General features: G+C 35.6%; 1 protein-coding gene across 12 annotated transcripts in view; it reads right to left on the reverse strand.

The window, feature by feature from the left end:
- Positions 1–19,926, reverse strand: part of DLG1 (discs large MAGUK scaffold protein 1) — a 273,463-nt gene that overhangs the window by 79,786 nt on the left and 173,751 nt on the right. For all 12 annotated transcript variants that reach the window (XM_055568607.1, XM_055568606.1, XM_055568616.1 and 9 more), the window contains 3 exons: positions 17,238–17,382; positions 7,110–7,227; positions 1,957–2,113 (listed from right to left, as the gene is read on the reverse strand). In XM_055568607.1, coding sequence (XP_055424582.1) covers positions 1,957–2,113; positions 7,110–7,227; positions 17,238–17,382 — 420 coding nt within the window. The remainder of the gene's footprint in view (positions 1–1,956; positions 2,114–7,109; positions 7,228–17,237; positions 17,383–19,926) is intronic.

Genomic DNA, 19,926 nt, shown 5'->3' on the forward strand with positions numbered 1-19,926 from the left:
CTGCTTCTGTTTATTGACTATGCCAAAGATTTTGACTGTGTGGATCACAAGAAACTGTGGAAAATTATTCAAGAGATGGGAATACCAGACCACCTGACCTGCCTCTTGAGAAATCTGTATGCAGGTCACGAAGCAACAATTAGAACTGGACACGGAACAACAGACTGGTTCCAAATAGGGAAAGGAGTACGTCAAGGCTGTATACGGTCACCCTGCTTATTTACCTTATTATATGCAGGGTACATCATGAGAAATGCTGGACTGGAGGAAGCACAAGCTGGAATCAGATTGCAGGGAGAAATATCAATAACCTCAGATATGCAGATGACACCACCCTTATGGCAGAAAGCAAAGAAGAACTAAAGAGCCTCTTGATGAAAGTAAAAGAGGAGAGTGAAAAAGTTGGCTTAAAGCTCAACATTCAGAAAACTAAGATCATGGCATCCGATCCCATCACTTCATGGCAAATACATGGGGAAAGACTGGAAACAGTGGCAGACTTTATTTTTTTGGGCGGCAGACTTTACTTTTTGGGGCTCCAACATTACTGCAGATGAACTGCAGCCATGAAACTAAAAGACATTTGCTCCTTGGAAGAAAAGTTACGACCAACCTAGATACCATATTAAAAAGCAGAGACATTACTTTGCCAACAAAGGTCCTTCTAGTCAAAGCTATGGTTTTTCCAGTAGTCATGTATGGATGTGAGAGTTGGACTATAAAGAAAGCAGAGCACGGAAGAATTGATGCTTTTGAACTGTGGTGTTGGAAAAGACTCTTGAAAGTCCCTTGGACTGCAAGGAGATCCAACCAGACTATCCTAAGGGAAATCAGTCCTGAATACTCATTGGAAGGACTGATGCTGAAGCTGAAATTCCAGTACTCTGGCCACCTGATGTGAAGAACCAACTCATTGGAAGAGACCCTGATGCTGGGAAAGATAGAAGGTGGGAGGAGAAGGGGATGACAGAGGTTGAGATGGTTGGATGGCATCACCAACTCAATGGACATGAGTTTGAGTAAACTCTGGGATTTGGTGAGGGACAGGGAGGCCTGGTGTGCTGCAGTCCACGGGGTTGCAAAGAGTTGGACATGACTGAGCCACTGAACTGAACTGAAAAGACTACAATATAACATAATTGTAAGTTTTACACGTATTGGGAAACCAAATATTTGTCTTTCTTTACTGCAATATGCTTTATGGTGGTGGCCTGAAACTGAACCTGCAGTATCTTTGAGGTATGTCTGTATAAAATAAATTGGTTTAAAAGAAAAACCTAAAAGAACATAACAAACTTTAAATAGTCAAGATTCTCCCAAAAACACCAAGGAACATTTGAAAAAGAATTAGAACTTCTAGAAAGAAAATGATACTTTGAAATGAAAAAGTTAGTTTTAGCCTAAAGAGCTTATTAGACACAGATGAAGAAAATTTATGAACTAGAAACCAGATCTGACAGATAATTACCTAATGATAAAAAATTTTGACTCACCAGGAAGGAAAGCTTATTCTAAAGTTAGATGCATCTAATAGCATAGCTTCAAACAGACAAGGAAAAAAATTGCTGCCAGGACAAACTGTTAGACCTACCTTCCATTCACATAAGCCTTTTTTAATAATAAAGCAACAACAGACTGAAGCATAAAGAAGATATGAACTATGCAAGTAACAAAGATGAGTTAAGAGACATATAGAAAATCTTGTAGTCAACAAACAGAGAATGTATACTTTCTTCAAGTATATTCATAAAAACTGACATATTTAAGTCAAATACCAAAAGAAAATCTATCATACAGAACATGTTCCCGGTCAACTCTGTAACTCTACAATTAAGCTGTAAAATGTTAGAAGAAGATAGCCAAAATACCTCCCATATCTTTAGAATATAAAAATTTTAAAAATTAATAGGTCATAGTTAAAACAGTAAAAACATTATTTTGATTAACATATCCTACCGATATAATACGATCTCCTTTTCTGAGCTCTCCACTAAGATCGGCAGGTCCTCCAGCCAAAATAAAGGAGATAAATATTCCTTCTCCATCTTCACCTCCTACAATGTTGAAACCAAGGCCTGTTGAACCACGATGAAGAACAACTTTTCTAGGTTCCCTGAAAATGAAAAAAATATTGAATACCTTAAAATATATAAAAAACTTAACATTCTATCAATGAGAATTCCCCACTGATATATCATATTACCATACTATTAAGAAAATTAGATGAATTTTAAACAAGTTTTCTAAACTTTGTGAAAAGATATTCTTTCTAAGCCTAGAAATTAAAAGGAAAAATCCTAGTTTTATATAAAAGCTAAAAATCCTTTTAGCAAAATATAAAATAAAAAGGTGAAAGCAATGTGAAAATTTTAAAAAATGATATAAAGAGCCCACTCAAAAAATAATACTCATGAAAAGTTGATTGTCTAAGAAGTAGTCACTCCATTTCTCACATGTTGAAATAAGTGGATACCCCTTTGTTTAGACAAAGTAGGTAGGTCCCCTTTATCAAAGGGATAAACCATGAATGACCTATGCCAGTCACTGTATTTCCACTCTCCTCTGCTAACCTGAGGCTATGACCCTATTTTGGCCTCCGAGAAATAAATCGAAATTTTATTGTCACTTTCCTAAGACAGACAGACCCTAACAAGGACAAAGCTTATTCTGTTGCCACACAAATCACATTTGTTCCCCTCCTTATCCCAAATTAACCTACACAAAAGGATGAACTATATAATCCCATTACTGGTTTGGACATATTACAATCATGAAGATAAAACCAACAGAATCCCAGAGACATCATGGACCTAGGGTTGCTACATAAATGTTAGAAATGCCCATCTCGGGACTCTCTCTCCCGCGTGTGTACACACGCGCTTGCTCGCTTGCTCGCTCGCTCTCTCTCTCTCCTGCTATCTTCTAAATAAAATAGAGCTGTAACACTGAAAAAAAAATGCCCATCTCTAGATTTTTTATATAAAATAATTAAATATCTTTATTTCGTAAGTCACATCCCTCCAATTCATCTACCTATCTCTGCTTTTCATCTATTTTTCTACATGCATCTCTTTTGCTCCCTCCAACTCTCAATTTAAAATCTCTGAAACTGGGATACATTTTACAACTAATAATGCTGCACATCCATTGCCAGTTGTACATAACTGTGTGAGAACCATTTACATTTTCAGTAAGACCATGAAAATTCGAAGAGCAGGCTATTTTAGATATGATGAATCACAGAATATCATTTGAAATAACAATGTCTCATACATGGTAAATATTTTAAAAATTTAATCTCCTTTTTAAAAAAATACTGGAGAAAGCTGTTGGTAGCAAATGACTTAAAAGAATATTTCTAAGAATTGAATTTTAGGGATTCTTTCTTATAATGTTGGACTAATCTTAAATATCTGTCTGCTCAAAATTTAAAGTGGTGTTTTCTAGTCATACACAGGTATTCATCAATCAGTTTTGTCAGTTCACTTCAGGATTAACAAAATCATATTTTCTTGTCAAAATCAGCAAAATTAAACAATATGTTGTTTAAGAAATATACACATACAGACATATATGAAAGAAAAAGGGGAATAATAAAATCAAAATTCAGGTAAGAAGTTAAGTTGGTGGGGCAGAGTAGGAAAAGCAGGGTAGGATCAGGGGCACAAGACAGTTTTTCACTATATTGGTGCTGTCTTATTTATTTCCTTGTTATATTGTGGACTCATGGTGAGGATTCCTGCAGTACATTAAAACATATGTAGGAATTATAATGCTGCATTATCAAATAATAATTTAAAAATATCCTGCTGAAATTTACCAGTATTTCCAGAGGAAAATAAATTTTAATTTTTCAAATATCACATGCATATGAAGGGATGCTCAACATCACTAATCATTAGGGAAATGCAACAAATCACAATGAGCTAAATCCCACCTACTAAAAGGCTATAAGACAAAACAAAAAAGAAAAAGCAAGCACTAATGAAAATATGGAGAAACTGGAACCCTCATATACTGATGGTGAGAATGTAAAATACTATGACTGCCATAGAATACAATTAGGTGGTTCCTCATGTACCTAAATATAGTTATTACCATGTGCTCCAGTAATTCCACATCTATGTATATATCTAAAGCAACTAAAAGTAAGTATGCAAGCAGATATGTGCATGACAATGTCTATCATGTCATTACTCATAATACCCAAAAGGTGGAGACAAACCAAGTGTCCATCAACAGATGAGTAGTAAACAAAATGTGGTATATACACGAAATATTATACAGCCATAAACAAGAATTTGGATGCATAACACATGTATGAAACTTGTAAACATTATGCTAAGTGAGAGAAACCAGATACAAAATGTTGAGTATTGTAAGATTCCACTAAGTGAACAGTTCAGAATATATAAATTTACAGAGATGAAATATGATTAGAGGTTATCAGGAGCTAGGAGAACAGGAAATGTGAGTTAATGCTTAATGATTAGAGTCTGAGGTGACGAAAAGGGTTTGGAAAAAGATAGTGGTGCTGGTCATTAATGCCACTGAACCACCATTTGAAATGGTTACAGTAGCACATTTTATATTATACATCAGTTCAGTCACTCAGTAGTGTCTGACTCTTTGCAACCCCACGGACTGCAGCATGCCAGGCTCCCCTGTCCATCACCGACTCCCGGAGCTTGCTCAGGCTGATGTCCACTGAGTCCTTAATGCCATCCAACCATCTCATCCTCTAACGTCCCCCTCTCCACCTGCCTTCAATCTTTCCCAGCATCAGGGTCTTTTCTAATTAGTCAGTTCTTTGCATCAGGTGGCCAAAGTATTGGAATTTCAGCATCAGTTCTTCCAATGAATACTCAGGACCGATTTCCTTTAGGATGGACTGGTTGGATTGCCTTGCAATCCAAGGGACTCTCAAGAATCTTCTCCAACACCACAGTTCAAAAGCATTAATTCTTCAGCACTCAGATCTCTTTATGGTCCAACTCTCACATCCATACATGACTACTAGAAAAACCATAGCTTTGACTAGACGGACCCCTTTGTTGGCAAAGTAATGTCTCTGGTTTTTAATATGCTGTCTAGGTTTGTTGTAGCTTTTCTTCCAAGGAGCAAGTGTCTTTTAATTTCATGACTGCAGTCACCATCTGCAGTGATTCTGGAGCCCAAGAAAATAAATTCTGTCACTGTTTCCATTGTTTTCCCATCTATTTGCCATGAAGTGATGGGACCAGATGCCATGATCTTCGTTTTTTGAATGTTGAGTGTTTTTTACCCTCAACAAACCAACTTTTTTACCCTCCACTTTCACTTTCAAGAGGCTCTTCAGTTCCTCTTCGCTTTCTGCCATAAGGGTGGTGTCATCTGCATATCTTGAGGTTATTGATATTTCTCCTGGCAATCTTAATTCTAGCTGGTGCTTCATCCGCCCAGCATTTCACATAATGTACTTTGCATGCAAAGTTAAACAAGACGAGTGATAATATACAGCCTTGACATACTCCTCTCCCAATTTGGAACCAGTCCATTGTTTCATGTCCGGTTCTAACTGTTACTTCTTGACCTGCATAGAGATTTCTCAAAAGGCAGGTAAGGTGTTATGTATATTTTACCGTATTTTTAAAACTTTATATTGTAACACATGAAAAATCACAGAGCCGTACATTTTAAATAGGTGAACTGTATAGTATGCAAATCATATCTTACTTAAGGTGTTAAAAAATGAAATTTAGAATCATTAACAGTATGTTGGGAATTCTTTTATCTTCCCTTTATATTGGTAATGTATATAATCTCTGAAAAAGTGTTTAGGGTCAAATTGTGCAAAGCTTCTAATATGAAGTAAAGATTTCTATACTTCATTATCTGGGCAAAGTAGTAGAATTACCAAAAGAGAGTGATATAACACAGCATTTTAGGAAGACATATTCAATAATCAACCACCTGATTTTAAAAAATATAGAAAACAGGTAGGCCTGTTGTGTAATACTACAAAGTTCAACACAATATTCTAGACTAGAGATATGTAGTGAAAAAAGATGGGAATAGCAATGAAGATGCTAACATATTTTTAATTTGGGAAATATGCTGATTAAAGACCATAAACCATTAACTACTTCCACTTTACTTCTATAAACAAACACTACTAGATAATAGCAACAAGAAAACAGCCATGATAGATCAGTATACTAGCACAGCCTAGATGTTAATAGCCCTGAAAATTCGTATCAGAAACATATAATCATAGACGCTATTCTTTCTGATAATTTATATTCTAAAACAATTACTGAGCACCTATTAAATTAAATCCTCAACACTGGTAACTTTTGAAGAAGAGGACAAAGACAAACACTCCTATCTGACATTTAAGAGATCACTGCCTGGAGTTGGTAGTCTAACTAATAAAGCACAATTATAAAGGTTCAAAAAAAAACCAGTCAACAATAATAAAATTTAAAAAACATAAAATGACATTAATTGGCATCATTTACCATTAAATTCTATAAAGCTAATATGAAATACTTTCATGAAAGTTATACAGCAAACTGTTCATATATAATACATTACTAAGTTGAATAATATAAAAAAGACCTAAAATATTTTTTCACTTTTTGTTTCCTACTTAGATAAGTTTTTTGGGAATAAAAAGATAATCTGCAAACTTCAGTGAGTGAGTAATGTTAGTAATGTTAGATGAAGGTAAATTTTAGGTGTCAGAATATCAAATATATATACCAACAAACAAAATTCTGAATATGAATCAAATGATTGCCATAATATTTTATGGTATATATTAGAAATGGACTACATGAAAAGTTAGTTTTACATATTCATAAGTATACTTTTAACTTCGTTTTACTTAATTTCTAAGGATAATTTACCAATCCTTGAAAAAGGAACATTAAAAAATGTGGTGATTTGTAAAGTAAAATATTTTTACACTTATAGCCCTTTAATGAACTTTTCAAATAAAAAAATTAAGGTTTAAAACTCATTATCTGTTAATAAAATTAGTCCTGAAAACTGTGACTATCCTACTTGGTTGATTATAACTCTAATGATTGTCTTTATCTAAGAATAATGACTATTCAATTCCTTACCTCGTAATTTCATCATCTCCAAGTACTGCTTTAGAAACAGGTGAATATCTGGCTGGTGATGCTGGTGTCTGGCCCAAGTAGGAAGGTGGGCTAACATGGTTATCGATAGGCTGAGAAGCTTAAAAATAAAGTAAAAAACACTCGAAAATGGAAACACACCATTCAGTACCATGTTTATAGGTTATCAATGTCACAGTTAATTAATGTATAATTCATACTCATTTACATAATAGGTTTTGGTAGAGAAAATGTATTTACTAGGTAAAAAAAATTAGAGAAGCTCAACTTTTCAGGTAAAAACTAGTTTAGACATTCAGATCAGCAAAGCAAACTTATTCCATTTGGTTTCTCTGACAAAACAACTAAAAAGGAGTTTTACAGTAACTGGTTTGCCAAATGTAAATCCAGGAAAGGTTATTCAAAAGACTGTCACAGGAAAGACTGAACTAAATAAATCTTAAGTATAATAATTTAATTTTTCTAAGAAGTTATTTTGCAGATTAACATTTTTAGAGAAGTATATTCAGGTGATCCCTGAACAACATGGGGGTTAGAAGCACTGACCCTCCAAGCAGTTGAAAATGCACATATGACTTTACAGCTGGGCCTCAATATTCATGGTTCTGCATCTACAGATTGAGCCAACCATAAGATATGTAATATGCACTGAAAAAAATCTATATATAAGTGGATCTGCGTAGTACAAACCCACACTGTTCAACAATCAACTGCATACTCAAAATTTGATTGTAAGTAACAAAAACCAAAAGCTTAAAAATAAGTGCAAAAAGATTATGCTTGACAAAGTTTTAAAATAAATTAAGGGACTTCTGGCTTTCCAGCATGACTCTCATGAAAAAAGAACATACTAAAATGCAAAAACACAGTTTGAAGAGACACGGCAAGCATAAGAACCAGACTCATATACAAAAGTGATGCTGGAATGATCAGACCAGAATTTGAAACAAAAATGAGTAATATTCTGATATGGATAAAGCGAAGAGTATGTATAAAGAAGGCAGTATGCGAGAACAGATGCGCAATACAAGTGGAGAGATGGAAATTCTAAGAAAGAAACAAAAAGAAATACTAGAGATCAAAAACACCATAACAGAAATGAATAATGTCTTTGATGAGCTACTAGTAGTTTGGACATGGCTGAGGCAAAGAATCTCTGAGCTTGATATTTCAATAGTAACCTCTAAAACTGAAAAGCAAAGAGAAAAAATGACTGGGGTTGGTGGGCGGGGATCAGAACAAATTATCCAAGAAAAGTGACAAAACTGCAAAACTACAAAACTACATATGTGTAATGGGAATACCAAAAGGAGAAGGAGAGAAAAGAACAGAAGCATTTGAAACAACAATGATGATAATTTCCCCAATTAATGTCAGACACCAAACCATAGACAGACCTAGGAAACGCAAGAGAACACTAAGCAGGATAAATGCAAATGCATATCGTTTTCAAACTACAGAAGAAAAAAGGAGGGGCAAAAAGCCCTAAAAGTAGTCACAGGGGAATTAAAAGCTTTACCTTACTGGTAGAGGCGTAAGATAAGAATTATGTTTGACTTCTCCTTAGTAAGTTATTCAAGACAGACAATGGAGTGAAATATTTAGTGTTAAGAGAAAAAACCCACCTTGTATCCTGAGAAATTATCCTTCAAAAGTGAAGAAGACATAAACACTACATTAAACAAAAACTGAGTATGTATTGCTAGTAGATTTGGCTTTTGAAATGTTAAAAGAAGTTCTTTAGAGACAAGGGAAGTTAGTAGGTCAGAAGTTCAGTTATACAGAAAGAAAGAGCCCTGAGGGAATAAGGTAAAATAAAAACTAGTTTTTCTTATTCTTGATTGATCTAACAAAAAACATTGTTCAAAATAACAGCAATGTTGTATTTGACTATGTTTATTTATGCATCTATATATTTGTGTATAAATGAAATGAATGTCAGCATGATACAAGGATACAAATGATACATGAAACAAAAGTGATACAAGGGATGGGAGTGAGGAATTAGTATTATTGTGTTACTATAAGAAACTCTCACTAACAGTAAAGCTGTACAGTGTTACCTCAGAGTGGAATTAGATTAGCATACATGAATATTGCAAACTCTAGGGCAACCACTAAAAAAAGTGAAAGAGAATAAACTAATACACTAAGGAAGGAGAGAAAACAGAATCATATAAAATGCTTGATTAAAGCCATCCCCCTCCCCCCAAAAAATGGATGACAAATATAGGACCAAAAAACAGGGCAACAAATAGAGTAGCAAATATCACAGACATTAATCCAACTCTATCAATAATCACTTTGAATATCAATGGCCTAAATACACCAATGTGAAGTGGAAACAATGTCAGACTTTGTTTTTTCTGGGGCTCCAAAATCACTGCAGATGGTGATTGCAGCCATGACATTAAAAGACGCTTACTCCTTGGAAAGAAAGTTATGACCAACATAGATAGCATATTCAAAAGCAGAGACATTACTTTGCCAACAAAGGTCTGTCTAGTCAAGGCTATGGTGTTTCCAGTGGTCATGTATGGATGTGAGAGTTGGACTGTGAAGAAAGCTGAGTGCCAAAGAATTGATGCTTTTGAACTGTGGTGTTGGAGAAGACTCTTCAGAGTCCCTTGGACTGCAAGGAGATCCAACCAGTCCATTCTAAAGGAGATCAGTCCTGGGTGTTCATTCGAAGGACTCATGCTAAAGATGCAACTCCAATACTTTGGCCACCTCATGCGAAGAGTTGACTCATTGGAAAAGACTATGATGCTGGGAGAGATTGGGGGCAGGAGGAGAAGTGGACGACAGAGGATGAGATGGCTGGATGGTATCACCGACTCAATGGACATGAGTTTGGGTAAACTCCAGGAGTTGGTGATGGACAGGGAGGCCTGGTGTGTTGCGATCCATGGGGTTGCAAAGAGTCGGACACAACTGAGCGACTGAACTGATTGTCAGAGTGGATCAAAAAACCAAGACCCAAGAATATACTGTTTACAGTAAAGCCACTTTAAATATAAAGGCTTATATATATTAAAAGTAAAAGGATGGAGACAGATACACAATGCTAACACTAATCAAAAGAAAGAAGGAGTAGCTATATTAATTTCCAACTGAGAAGACTTCAAAGTAAGGAAAATTATCCAGGTTAAAGAAGGGCATTACTTAATGATAAGGTCGTCAGTTCTCGAAGAAGATACACAATCTTTAACATCTAACAATCAGGTATCAAACTATGTGAGGCCAAACTATGTAAGAAATCGATTAATCCATACCTCTTTATCAGAAATGAACAAATACAGCAGGCAGAAAATCAGGAAGGACATAGTTGAACCCAATAATATCACTAATCAATTGGATATGATGGACATCTACAGACCACTGCATCCAACAATAGCAGAAAACATATTTTTCTTAAGCTTCCATGTTAACATTCACCAAGACAGACCATGTCCTGGGCTATAAAACATATCTCAACAAATTAAAAAAATAGAAATCATATAATGTTCATTCTTAGACCACAATGAAATTAAACTAGAAATCAATAACAAAATGATAGCTAAAACCCCCAAATATGTGGAGACTAAATAACATAACACATTCCTAGATACACTTGGGTCAAGGAGGCAATCTCCAGAGAAATTTAAAAAATGTTTTGAACTAAAAGAAAATGAAAACACAACTTATCGACATCTGGGATGCAGGAAAAGCAGTGCTTAGGGAGAAATTTACAGTATTAAATGCATATATTAGAAAAAGAGAAAGATCTTTATCTGAAATGAATCATCTTGGCTTCTACCTTATAAAACTAGAAAAAAGAGTAAATGAAATTCAGAGTAAGCACAAGAAAAAAAAATCTGAGTAGAAATCAATGAAATTTTAAAAACAAGAAATCAACAGAGAAAAAATTTAATAAAAACCAAAAGCTGGTTCTTTGAAAAGATCAATAAAATCAATAAGCCTCTAGCCAGGCTAAGAAAAAAAGAGAGAAGACAGAAATGAAAAAGCAGATATCACTACAGGTTCCAGGATATTAAAAGAAGAGTAAGTATTATGAAGAACTCTATGCCCAAAGATTTGGTAACCTAGACGAAATGGACCAGGTCCTTAAGAGACAATCTGCCAAAACTCATAAAAAAGAAATAGGCAATCTGAACAAACCTATGTCTATTAGAAAAACTGAATCAATAATTGATAATCCTCTGAAAAGAAAGCACCAGGCCCAAATGGGTTCAGTGGTGAGTTCTATAAAATATTAAAGAAATGAATTATACCAATTGTCTATAACCAGTTCCAGGACACAGAAGCCAAGAGAATACTTCCTAACTTATTCTGTGAAGCCAGCATTATTTAACAAAACCAGACAAAGAAATCTTAAGAAAAAAAACCCTATAGAACAACATCTCTCATGAACATAAGTGGAAAAATCTGCAACAAAATGTCAACCAATTAAATCCAACAATATATAAAAAAATTATATACCACAAGCATCTGGGATTTATCCCAAGTATGCAAGGTTGGTTCAATATTCTGAAAAAAATACATATGATACAGCACATGTGTGTGCATACATACTCAGTTGCTAAGTCATGTCCAACTCTTTGTGACCCCATGGACTACAGGCCTTCAGGCTCCTCTGTCCATGGGATTTTCCAGGAAAGAATAGTGAAGTGGGTGGCCATTTCCTCTTCCAGGGGACCTTTCCAAACCAGTGATCAAATGCACATCTCCTTTGTCTCCTGCACTAAGGTAATGCTTATTAAATCAATGTGATACTGCTGTACAACTATTAGAATGGCTAAAAAAACAGAACAACGGTAAAACCAAATGCTTGAGAGGATGTGGAGTAACAGGAACTCTCATACATTGCTGGTGGAAATGCAAAATGGTACAGCCACTTTGGAAGACAATTTGGCTGTTTACATTATAAAACTAAACACAGTCTTACCACACAATCCAGCAATTGCACTCCTTGGTTATTTACTCAAAGGAGTTAAAAATTCCTGCACATTACTATGTGAAAGGAAGCTTTTTGCTTTTCTTTCAAATATCTACTATGCCTTCTTTAATTCAACAGGTTTATGGAAAACTTCAGCCTGTGTGATTTTAAAATACTTTTGATTTTTAACTTAAACTTGGCAAAATCAGCAGAGGGCTGAATTATTTTTATTGTTTTTAAGGAGTTTGAGGTTTTTGGGTATAACTTTGGTATTTCAATTGGATATACATGGTATATTCAATGCCATTTTGTACGTTTCAGGTAAAGTACGAAATGTCATTAATCAAATTATATAGAACGTATTTTATGAAAAGCAAAATGTGATATGTATTTTTAAAAACTGTTTATGAGTACAGTTGATTTACAATGTTGTGTTAGTTTTAGGTATAAGAAATTCAGATTTTAAAGGCTACATATTGTATGATTCCAACTACACGACATTCTGAAAAAGGCAAAACTATGGAGGTAGTAAAATGATCAGAGGATGCCAGAGGTTAGAGGAGAGGGAGGGATGAATAGGCAGAGTACAGGATTTTTAGGGCAATCAAACTGTGCTGTATGATACTGATAGATGGTACATGTCATTATACATTTATCCAACCCTACAGAATGTACAACAAGAGAGAACCCTAAAGTATACTATGGGCTTTGGGTAATGATGTGGCAATGTAGGGTCATCAGTTGGAATCAACATACCACTCTGGTGGGAGATGTTGATAATAGGAAAAGCTATGGAGGTGGGACCGGAGAAGGTGATGGCACCTCATTCCAGTACTCTTGTCTGGAAAATCCCATGGATGGAGGATTCTGGTGGGCTACAGTCCATGGGGTGGCTAAGAGTCGGACACGACTGAGCGACTTCACTTTCACTTTTCACTGTCATGCATTGGAGAAGGAAATGGCAACTCACTCCAGTATTCTTGCCTGGAGAATCCCAGGGACGGGGGAGCCTGGTGGGCTGCCGTCTATGGGGTTGCACAGAGTCGGACACAATTGAAGCGACTTAGCAGCAGCAGCATGGAGGTGGGACACCTCTGGATCTTTGCTTAATTTTCCTGTGACCCTAAAACTGCTCTAAAATGTAAAGGGAAAAAAAGGGCATGCCCTGACACCAGCTCAGATCTGTCAATCCAATTCATAATTATCCTTTTTAATGCATCCCCCCAAAAATGGTAACCTAGTAAAAGAAACAAAAAAATATAAGCAAAACTCCAGTAATAATTTCATTTCAATAATAATAAACATCAATACAGTCCATCAGTTGTAATTCTAGTAAGAGCTAAGAACAGAAAATTATCAAGTTATTTCTGACCCAGGTAAGCAACATATTTCAGTTGTAACTTCCAAAACTACAATGCATTTGAATTATGTGATCATTGAAAAATGTAGAAAGCAGTATTTAACTTTTTTGAGATATTAACTATGATAAAGGTACAACGCATTTCAAAAATCTAGCTGAAATATTTATTACTTAACCACCAATCTCTCCTTTCATTACATTTCTGTCTTCTATGCACAAAACACTGTTAATACCTATTGGGAAAACAAAAACATGCAAGGATCATTACTTCAAATTACTATAGTGGCCAGACAGGTAACATTAAGAGTGAAGCAGCCTGAGTGAAAGACAGTAGGTAATGACTATAAATATGGTATACTGAGAAGAATATATGCTCTATCAAAAGGAGATAGCATATATACATCTGTATCTTTCTGTAATCATACAAAAAGGAAAAAGACTGTATCTACTGACAGCATATGGTTTTGAAGTCTGCTGCATCTTTGATTTTATAAGCTTGCAGTCTCCATTAGCAGTTGTTTCCTGTCCAATTCATATATAAGATGCTGTTTTGCATTTGAGCCAAAGCTTTCTATCAATGGCTCTTCTGAAGACCAAAGTCTTTCCTGGTGTGATATGTAAGAATATCTGTGATTTTCAATGGAACTGGCATGATGGCCTAAAGCGACTGACATTATTGTGAATCATTATAATCACTGGCCTTTTAAAGTCCAGAGTTTACTGATTTCTGACTCAAATTTCTTCGCTGCATTAACAAGTTTGGCTGAAACAAATGAACAACAAAAAACCCACTGGGCAAGAAACTCAGTCAACTGCCCAAGCCAGAAAATGTATCTTTTCCCTACCATATCCAGACTTTGCTTTTATTTGATGGATCCTTTCTGAAGGAGTCATTCTCACATGTAAGACATGTATCTCACATGGCAGGAACTAAAAATTAATGTTTCTATCAGAGAAATGACTGTCTAAAGAATAATCAGATAAAACAATGCTATTTCCTATACCCCAAATCCGAAGCAATAAAGATTCCTCAGAGAACTACAAAACAAGGGAGCCTGAATATTGTCCTTAGATATCTAGGTTAATGACCCAAACCCTCCAAAGTTTAGGAGAGAAGCCAAGTGGAAGAACTTAAGGTAAAAGAAAGAGATCAGTGGGGGGTTAGAAGTTTAACAACATCTTTCATCTGAAGAGAATATAAATTAAAAGTGAAAAGATACATAATGCAAAAGCATGAGAATTTTAATGTCATCAAAGAAACTATGTTCTTTATCACAGAGGTCCCCAACCCCCAAGCCGCTTAACAGTGCTGTTTAGGAATTCAGCTGCATACCAGCAGGTGAGCGGCGGGTGAGCAAGCTTCAGAGGCCACTCTCCATTGCTCACATTAACTGCCTGAACCTTCCCTCCATCTGCCCCACCCATCGAAAAACTGTCTTCCATGAAACCAGTCCCTGGTGCCAAAAAGGTTGGGAACCACTGCTTTATCAGATCCAATGAACTTTTTTTATTCAGTAATAAACTTCCTTTTATTCCTGGGTGGGCTTCCCTGATAGCTCAGTTGGTAAAGAATCCACCTGCAATGCAGGAGACCCCAGTTTGATTCCTGGGTACCATATTTTGGCTATTATCCATAGGTGCATTACAACTGTTAAGAGCATGACCCCATCTTAGATTTATGGTCATAGCTAAATGATAATTCCAAGCTTTTCTCCAGTCATGTTCTGCTTCTTAGGGAGCAAGACTAGATGAAGATAGCAAGCTGAACTAGGGTTGGAATTCTGCCAGTGAAGATGAAGAAGGCAAGAAAGAAGAAGCTATATGCAGTGAACTGAATATAATGACAAACCAAGGAGGCTAAGTTAAAAAAAGAAGACAAGTAAAGACACACAAAAGAGACACAAAGGAACAACCAAGTAATGACATCAAATGACTGAAGATCAAAATGAAGATGAACTGTTAGGAGTAAATAAACTGATGGATGTAGTCAGAAAATGAGATGATTTTATCAAGATTTTGGACATGGTGAAGGTACTGACAATTGATAAGATCTAAATTATTATCTTGGAAGCAAGAATCTGAGTTGGAGTGGAGGGCAGAAAAGTTAGAAACAGATCAGTAAACAAAGAAGCCTGGTAACTGAATGAATCAGTGTGGGTTTTGACTGGTCATCACTAAGGATGACAATGTGAATAACAGTATCAAAGGACAATGAGAGCTCCACTAATACCTTCAGTACCTAAAGCCACACTGGTGGGGAGGACACTAGATGACTAACGTAAGGAATAGGCAGTAAGGTGAACAGTCTGATGGCAAGGGCTTCAGGAGAGCCAACAGGTAAAAACCATTTATGTAAAAAGTTGTCAAACATAAATGCTTCTTAAAACACATATAAGCAAGTTATTTATGAATTGTGTGCATAGTATGAACATGGTCGGGAAGTGTATAACAAAATTCATATGAAGAGAGGAGAATGGAAACAAAACACTTTTATGATAAAATTGAACTAGCAACATAAACTTCAACTTTTTCACAATATTCTATTAGTTTAAAAACAGATAAAAAAAGACAAGAAATATCCTATATATGACTACAGGGAAAACAATTAAATATTATTTAATTACTACTCTTTAGGACCAGCTCTCCTATTTTTAAAATGTCATATTATTTTACATAAAATAGATAATTCAATAAAAAGTAACATTTTCTTTCTAGTTCAACTGTAAGCAGCAGCTTGTTTTTTTGTATATTTGGCCATAATCGGGATGCCAATTCTCAGTCTGTTAACTGGCACTTAGTTGTCTTGAACAGATAAGGCAGCATAATAAATAAGATCAATATTTAAATTGGTGAATAAAAGAGCTTATCATTGAATTTGCTGCTGCTAATAAATAAAAATTACATAAAGCCCTGTGCAAGCCAAATATATGGAAGAATTTTCAGCAAGTAGTAAAGTTCTGACACGAAGTGTAAGACATCATCTCTGTTCATTAAAGAGACTGAATATTATTACAAAACCACAAGTATCTCTAAAATTCTATAATTTAGAAAAGGAAAGCTTGGAAAAGCAGATTATAGAGTATATTGATCTTTATTACATATGGGTGCTTCTAGTATTGACTCAATATACCAAATAAAACTTTCATTTTTCAATCAACATGAACATATTAAAAATATATTTATATTTCATCTCAGCTTGTATATTAAAAAAAGAAAATCACATAGAAAGCTTAAAATTACCTAGGTACTTTCATTACAGTACAATTCTAGGAAATACAACTGTATTATGCACAACTGTGTTACATAATACACTAAGAGTTTGAAGTACAAAGATGGTATCTGTGCTCACACAGTTGAGAGTATAGAAAAGCCCGTCTTAAGTTATTATTTCTCAAAGCACAGCCCATGAACCAGCAGCACTAGAAGTATCAGAATTACCTTGCTTGTTAAAATAATTACTTGTTCAAGTATATTTCTGTGTTCCATCTCAAAATTATTAGAACAAAACAAGAATCTCCATTATGAGCAAATACCTTTGGTGGCTATCATTTACATAAAAGTTTAAGAATCAATGCCTTAAATAATTTTTGCTATGACATTACAGGTGAAAAAGTGAAAAACTCACCCCCCTTATTATTAGGAAGATTCTGACTTAAAATTGATTTTTAAAAATTATTAGGTTAAAATGTTTAACACTTCTCTTAAATATTTGTATAATGTTTAAACTTTATATTGGGAACTTTCATTAAAATTTATCATGTCTAAGGAAATAAGATAGATTATAAGATAGATTATAAGCAAACAGACTTACAGTTGGTGATATCAGGTGGTGCATAGCCATCATTCATATACATACTTGTGGGTTTTGCCACTTTCAAATAAACAAAATCAGATGTGTTCTTTAAGGCAGTTACTGCTTCTTCATGAGTAACTTCTTCTAAACACACACTATTCACCTAAAAGAAAATCCCCAAAGTTTTACTTCTTCCTTCCCGCTCTGAATGCCGTATTTTTTTTCCCCTCTTTACTCCTCTGGGTAGAATCTTTAGTATACTGTTGAACAGGAGTGGTAGTTGTGTCTTTCTAGGAATTTGTCTATTTCATCTAAGTTACCTGATGTGTTGGTATAGAGTTGGTCATAAATAGAAGTATTGGCTTATGCTCTTTCATTCCTACTTTTAGAAATTTGAGTTATTTTTTTCTTTGTCAGTCTAGCTAAAGGTTGTCAATTTTGTTGATCTTTTCAAAGGCCCAAGTTCTGGTTTCTCTATGGTTGTCCTATTCCATATGTTGTTAAGTTTTGCCCTAATCCTTTCTCTTCTGCTAGCATTAGGTTTAGACTGTTCCTCTTTTCAGGAAACACTTTTTTGGGTGTGTATGTTTGCCTTTGAACTGTTTATTTTATATTGGAGTATAGTCAATTAACAATGTTGTGATAGTTTCCGGCAGCCAGCAAAGGGACTCAATCATACATGTACATGTATTCATTCTCCCCTGAATTTCCCTCCCATCCAGACTGCCACATAACATTGAGCAGAGTTCCCTGTGCTATACAAAGGTCCTGGATGATTATCCATTCTAAACACAGCAGACTGTTTCTAGTGTTTTAAATTATAATGTACTAAACAAATGTTCATTTTAGTATATTTTCCATTTCTCTAACATGCAACTTTATAACCAACTGTAGATTTTTTTTAATGTTTTGACAAAAATTTCTAAAGGTCACAGAACAATCCTAACTTTCCCACTGATTACTAATAAAGCTTTGCAGGGTTTCAGCTGCATGGTCATTCTTATGGTCCCACCCTACAGTGTATAATGAGGACTGTGTACATTCTGAAATATTCACCTGTGGTACACTGTTCATCTGATGGCCTGCAATGAGACGTTAGCAACTATGACACAAAGTGAGGATTAATAAATGCCACACATTAGAGCTATCTTCTTGGAAAGCTTACTTGTCGTATGTTTCTCTTGGAACCTGGCCATCTTATTAAGAAGCCCAACTTAGCCATCCCACTTGAGCTCCCAGCTAACAGGCAAAACTAACTGTTCCACTATATATAAGCCAGCTTGAAAGTGGACCCCTGGCCCTAGTTTAGCCACCCCAGTAGACATTACAAGGAGTCAAGACATGCTGTCTGGGCCAAACACACCCAAATTGCATAAGTATAAGTAAATAAATAACTGTTGTCATTTTAGTCACTAATGTTAGTGTTTTCTTATGCAGCATTAGATAACTGAATGCTGCTGCTGCTGCTGCTAAGTCACTTCAGTCGTGTCCGACTCTGTGTGACCCCATAGACGGCAGCCACCAGGCTCCCCCGTCCCTGGGATTCTCCAGGCAAGAACACTGAAGTGGGTTGCCATTTCCTTCTCCAATGCATGAAAGTGAAAAGTAAAAGTGAAAGTGAAGTCGTGTCCAACTCTTAGCGACCCCATGGACTGTAACCTACCAGGCTCCTCCATCCATGGTATTTTCCAGGCAAAGTACTGGAGTGGGGTGCCATTGCCTTCTCCAGATAACTGAATAAAGAGCTAATAAGATTTGTTAAGGGATTCAACGTGGAGAGGGAAAGAAAGAGAATGATCCTAAAGTTTCAGACCTGGGCAAAATAGAAGGATAAAGTTCCTATTTAATTAGATGTGAAAATTACGCAAAGTGCAGAATTGGGGGTGGCAGGGTTGGGGGGGGTTGCTGTGACTTGGAAGTTTATTTTTAGATACAGTTGTCCTTTGGTATCTGTGGGGGAATGATTCTATGACCCCAGTGCCCAAATTACCCTTCTTAAGGATAAAAAAAAATTCTGCAGATTCTCAAGCTCCTATGTAAAATGGAATAGTATTTGCATACACATAGTGTCCCCTGGGGGCTTCCCTAGTGGCTCAGACGGTAATGGAGGTTCATAACACTGTACAGGAGACAGTGACCAACATCATCCCAAAGAAAAAGAAATGCAAGAAGGCAAAATGGCTGTCTTAAGGAAGCCTTACAAATAGCTGAGAAAAGAAGAGAAATGAAAGGCAATGGAGAAAAGGAAAGATATACCCAACTGAATGCAGAGGTCCAGAGAATAGCAAGAAGAGATAAAGTCTTCTTCAGTGAACAATGCAAAGAAATAAAGAGAAAACAATAGAATGGGAACGATTAGAGATCTCTTCAGGAATATTGGAGATACCAAGGGGAAATTTCATACAAGGATGGCCACAAAAAAGGACAGAAACAGTAAGGATCTAACAGAAGCAAAACAGATTAAAAACAGGTGGCAAGAATACATGGAAGAACTATACAAAAAAGGTCTTAATGACCCAGATAAGCACAATGGTGTGGTCACTCACCTAGAGCCAGACATCCTGGAGTGTGAAGTCAAATAGGCATCTCTTTCTATTAGGAAAAAAACTAGTGGAGGTGATAGAATTACGGTTGAGTTACTGAAAATCCTAAATGATGACGCTCCTAAAAGATGCTAAAACGCTGCACTCAATATGTCAGCAAATTT

This window comes from Bubalus kerabau, chromosome 2 (genome assembly GCF_029407905.1).
Source record: "Bubalus kerabau isolate K-KA32 ecotype Philippines breed swamp buffalo chromosome 2, PCC_UOA_SB_1v2, whole genome shotgun sequence".
NCBI classification, from domain to species: domain Eukaryota; kingdom Metazoa; phylum Chordata; class Mammalia; order Artiodactyla; family Bovidae; genus Bubalus; species Bubalus kerabau.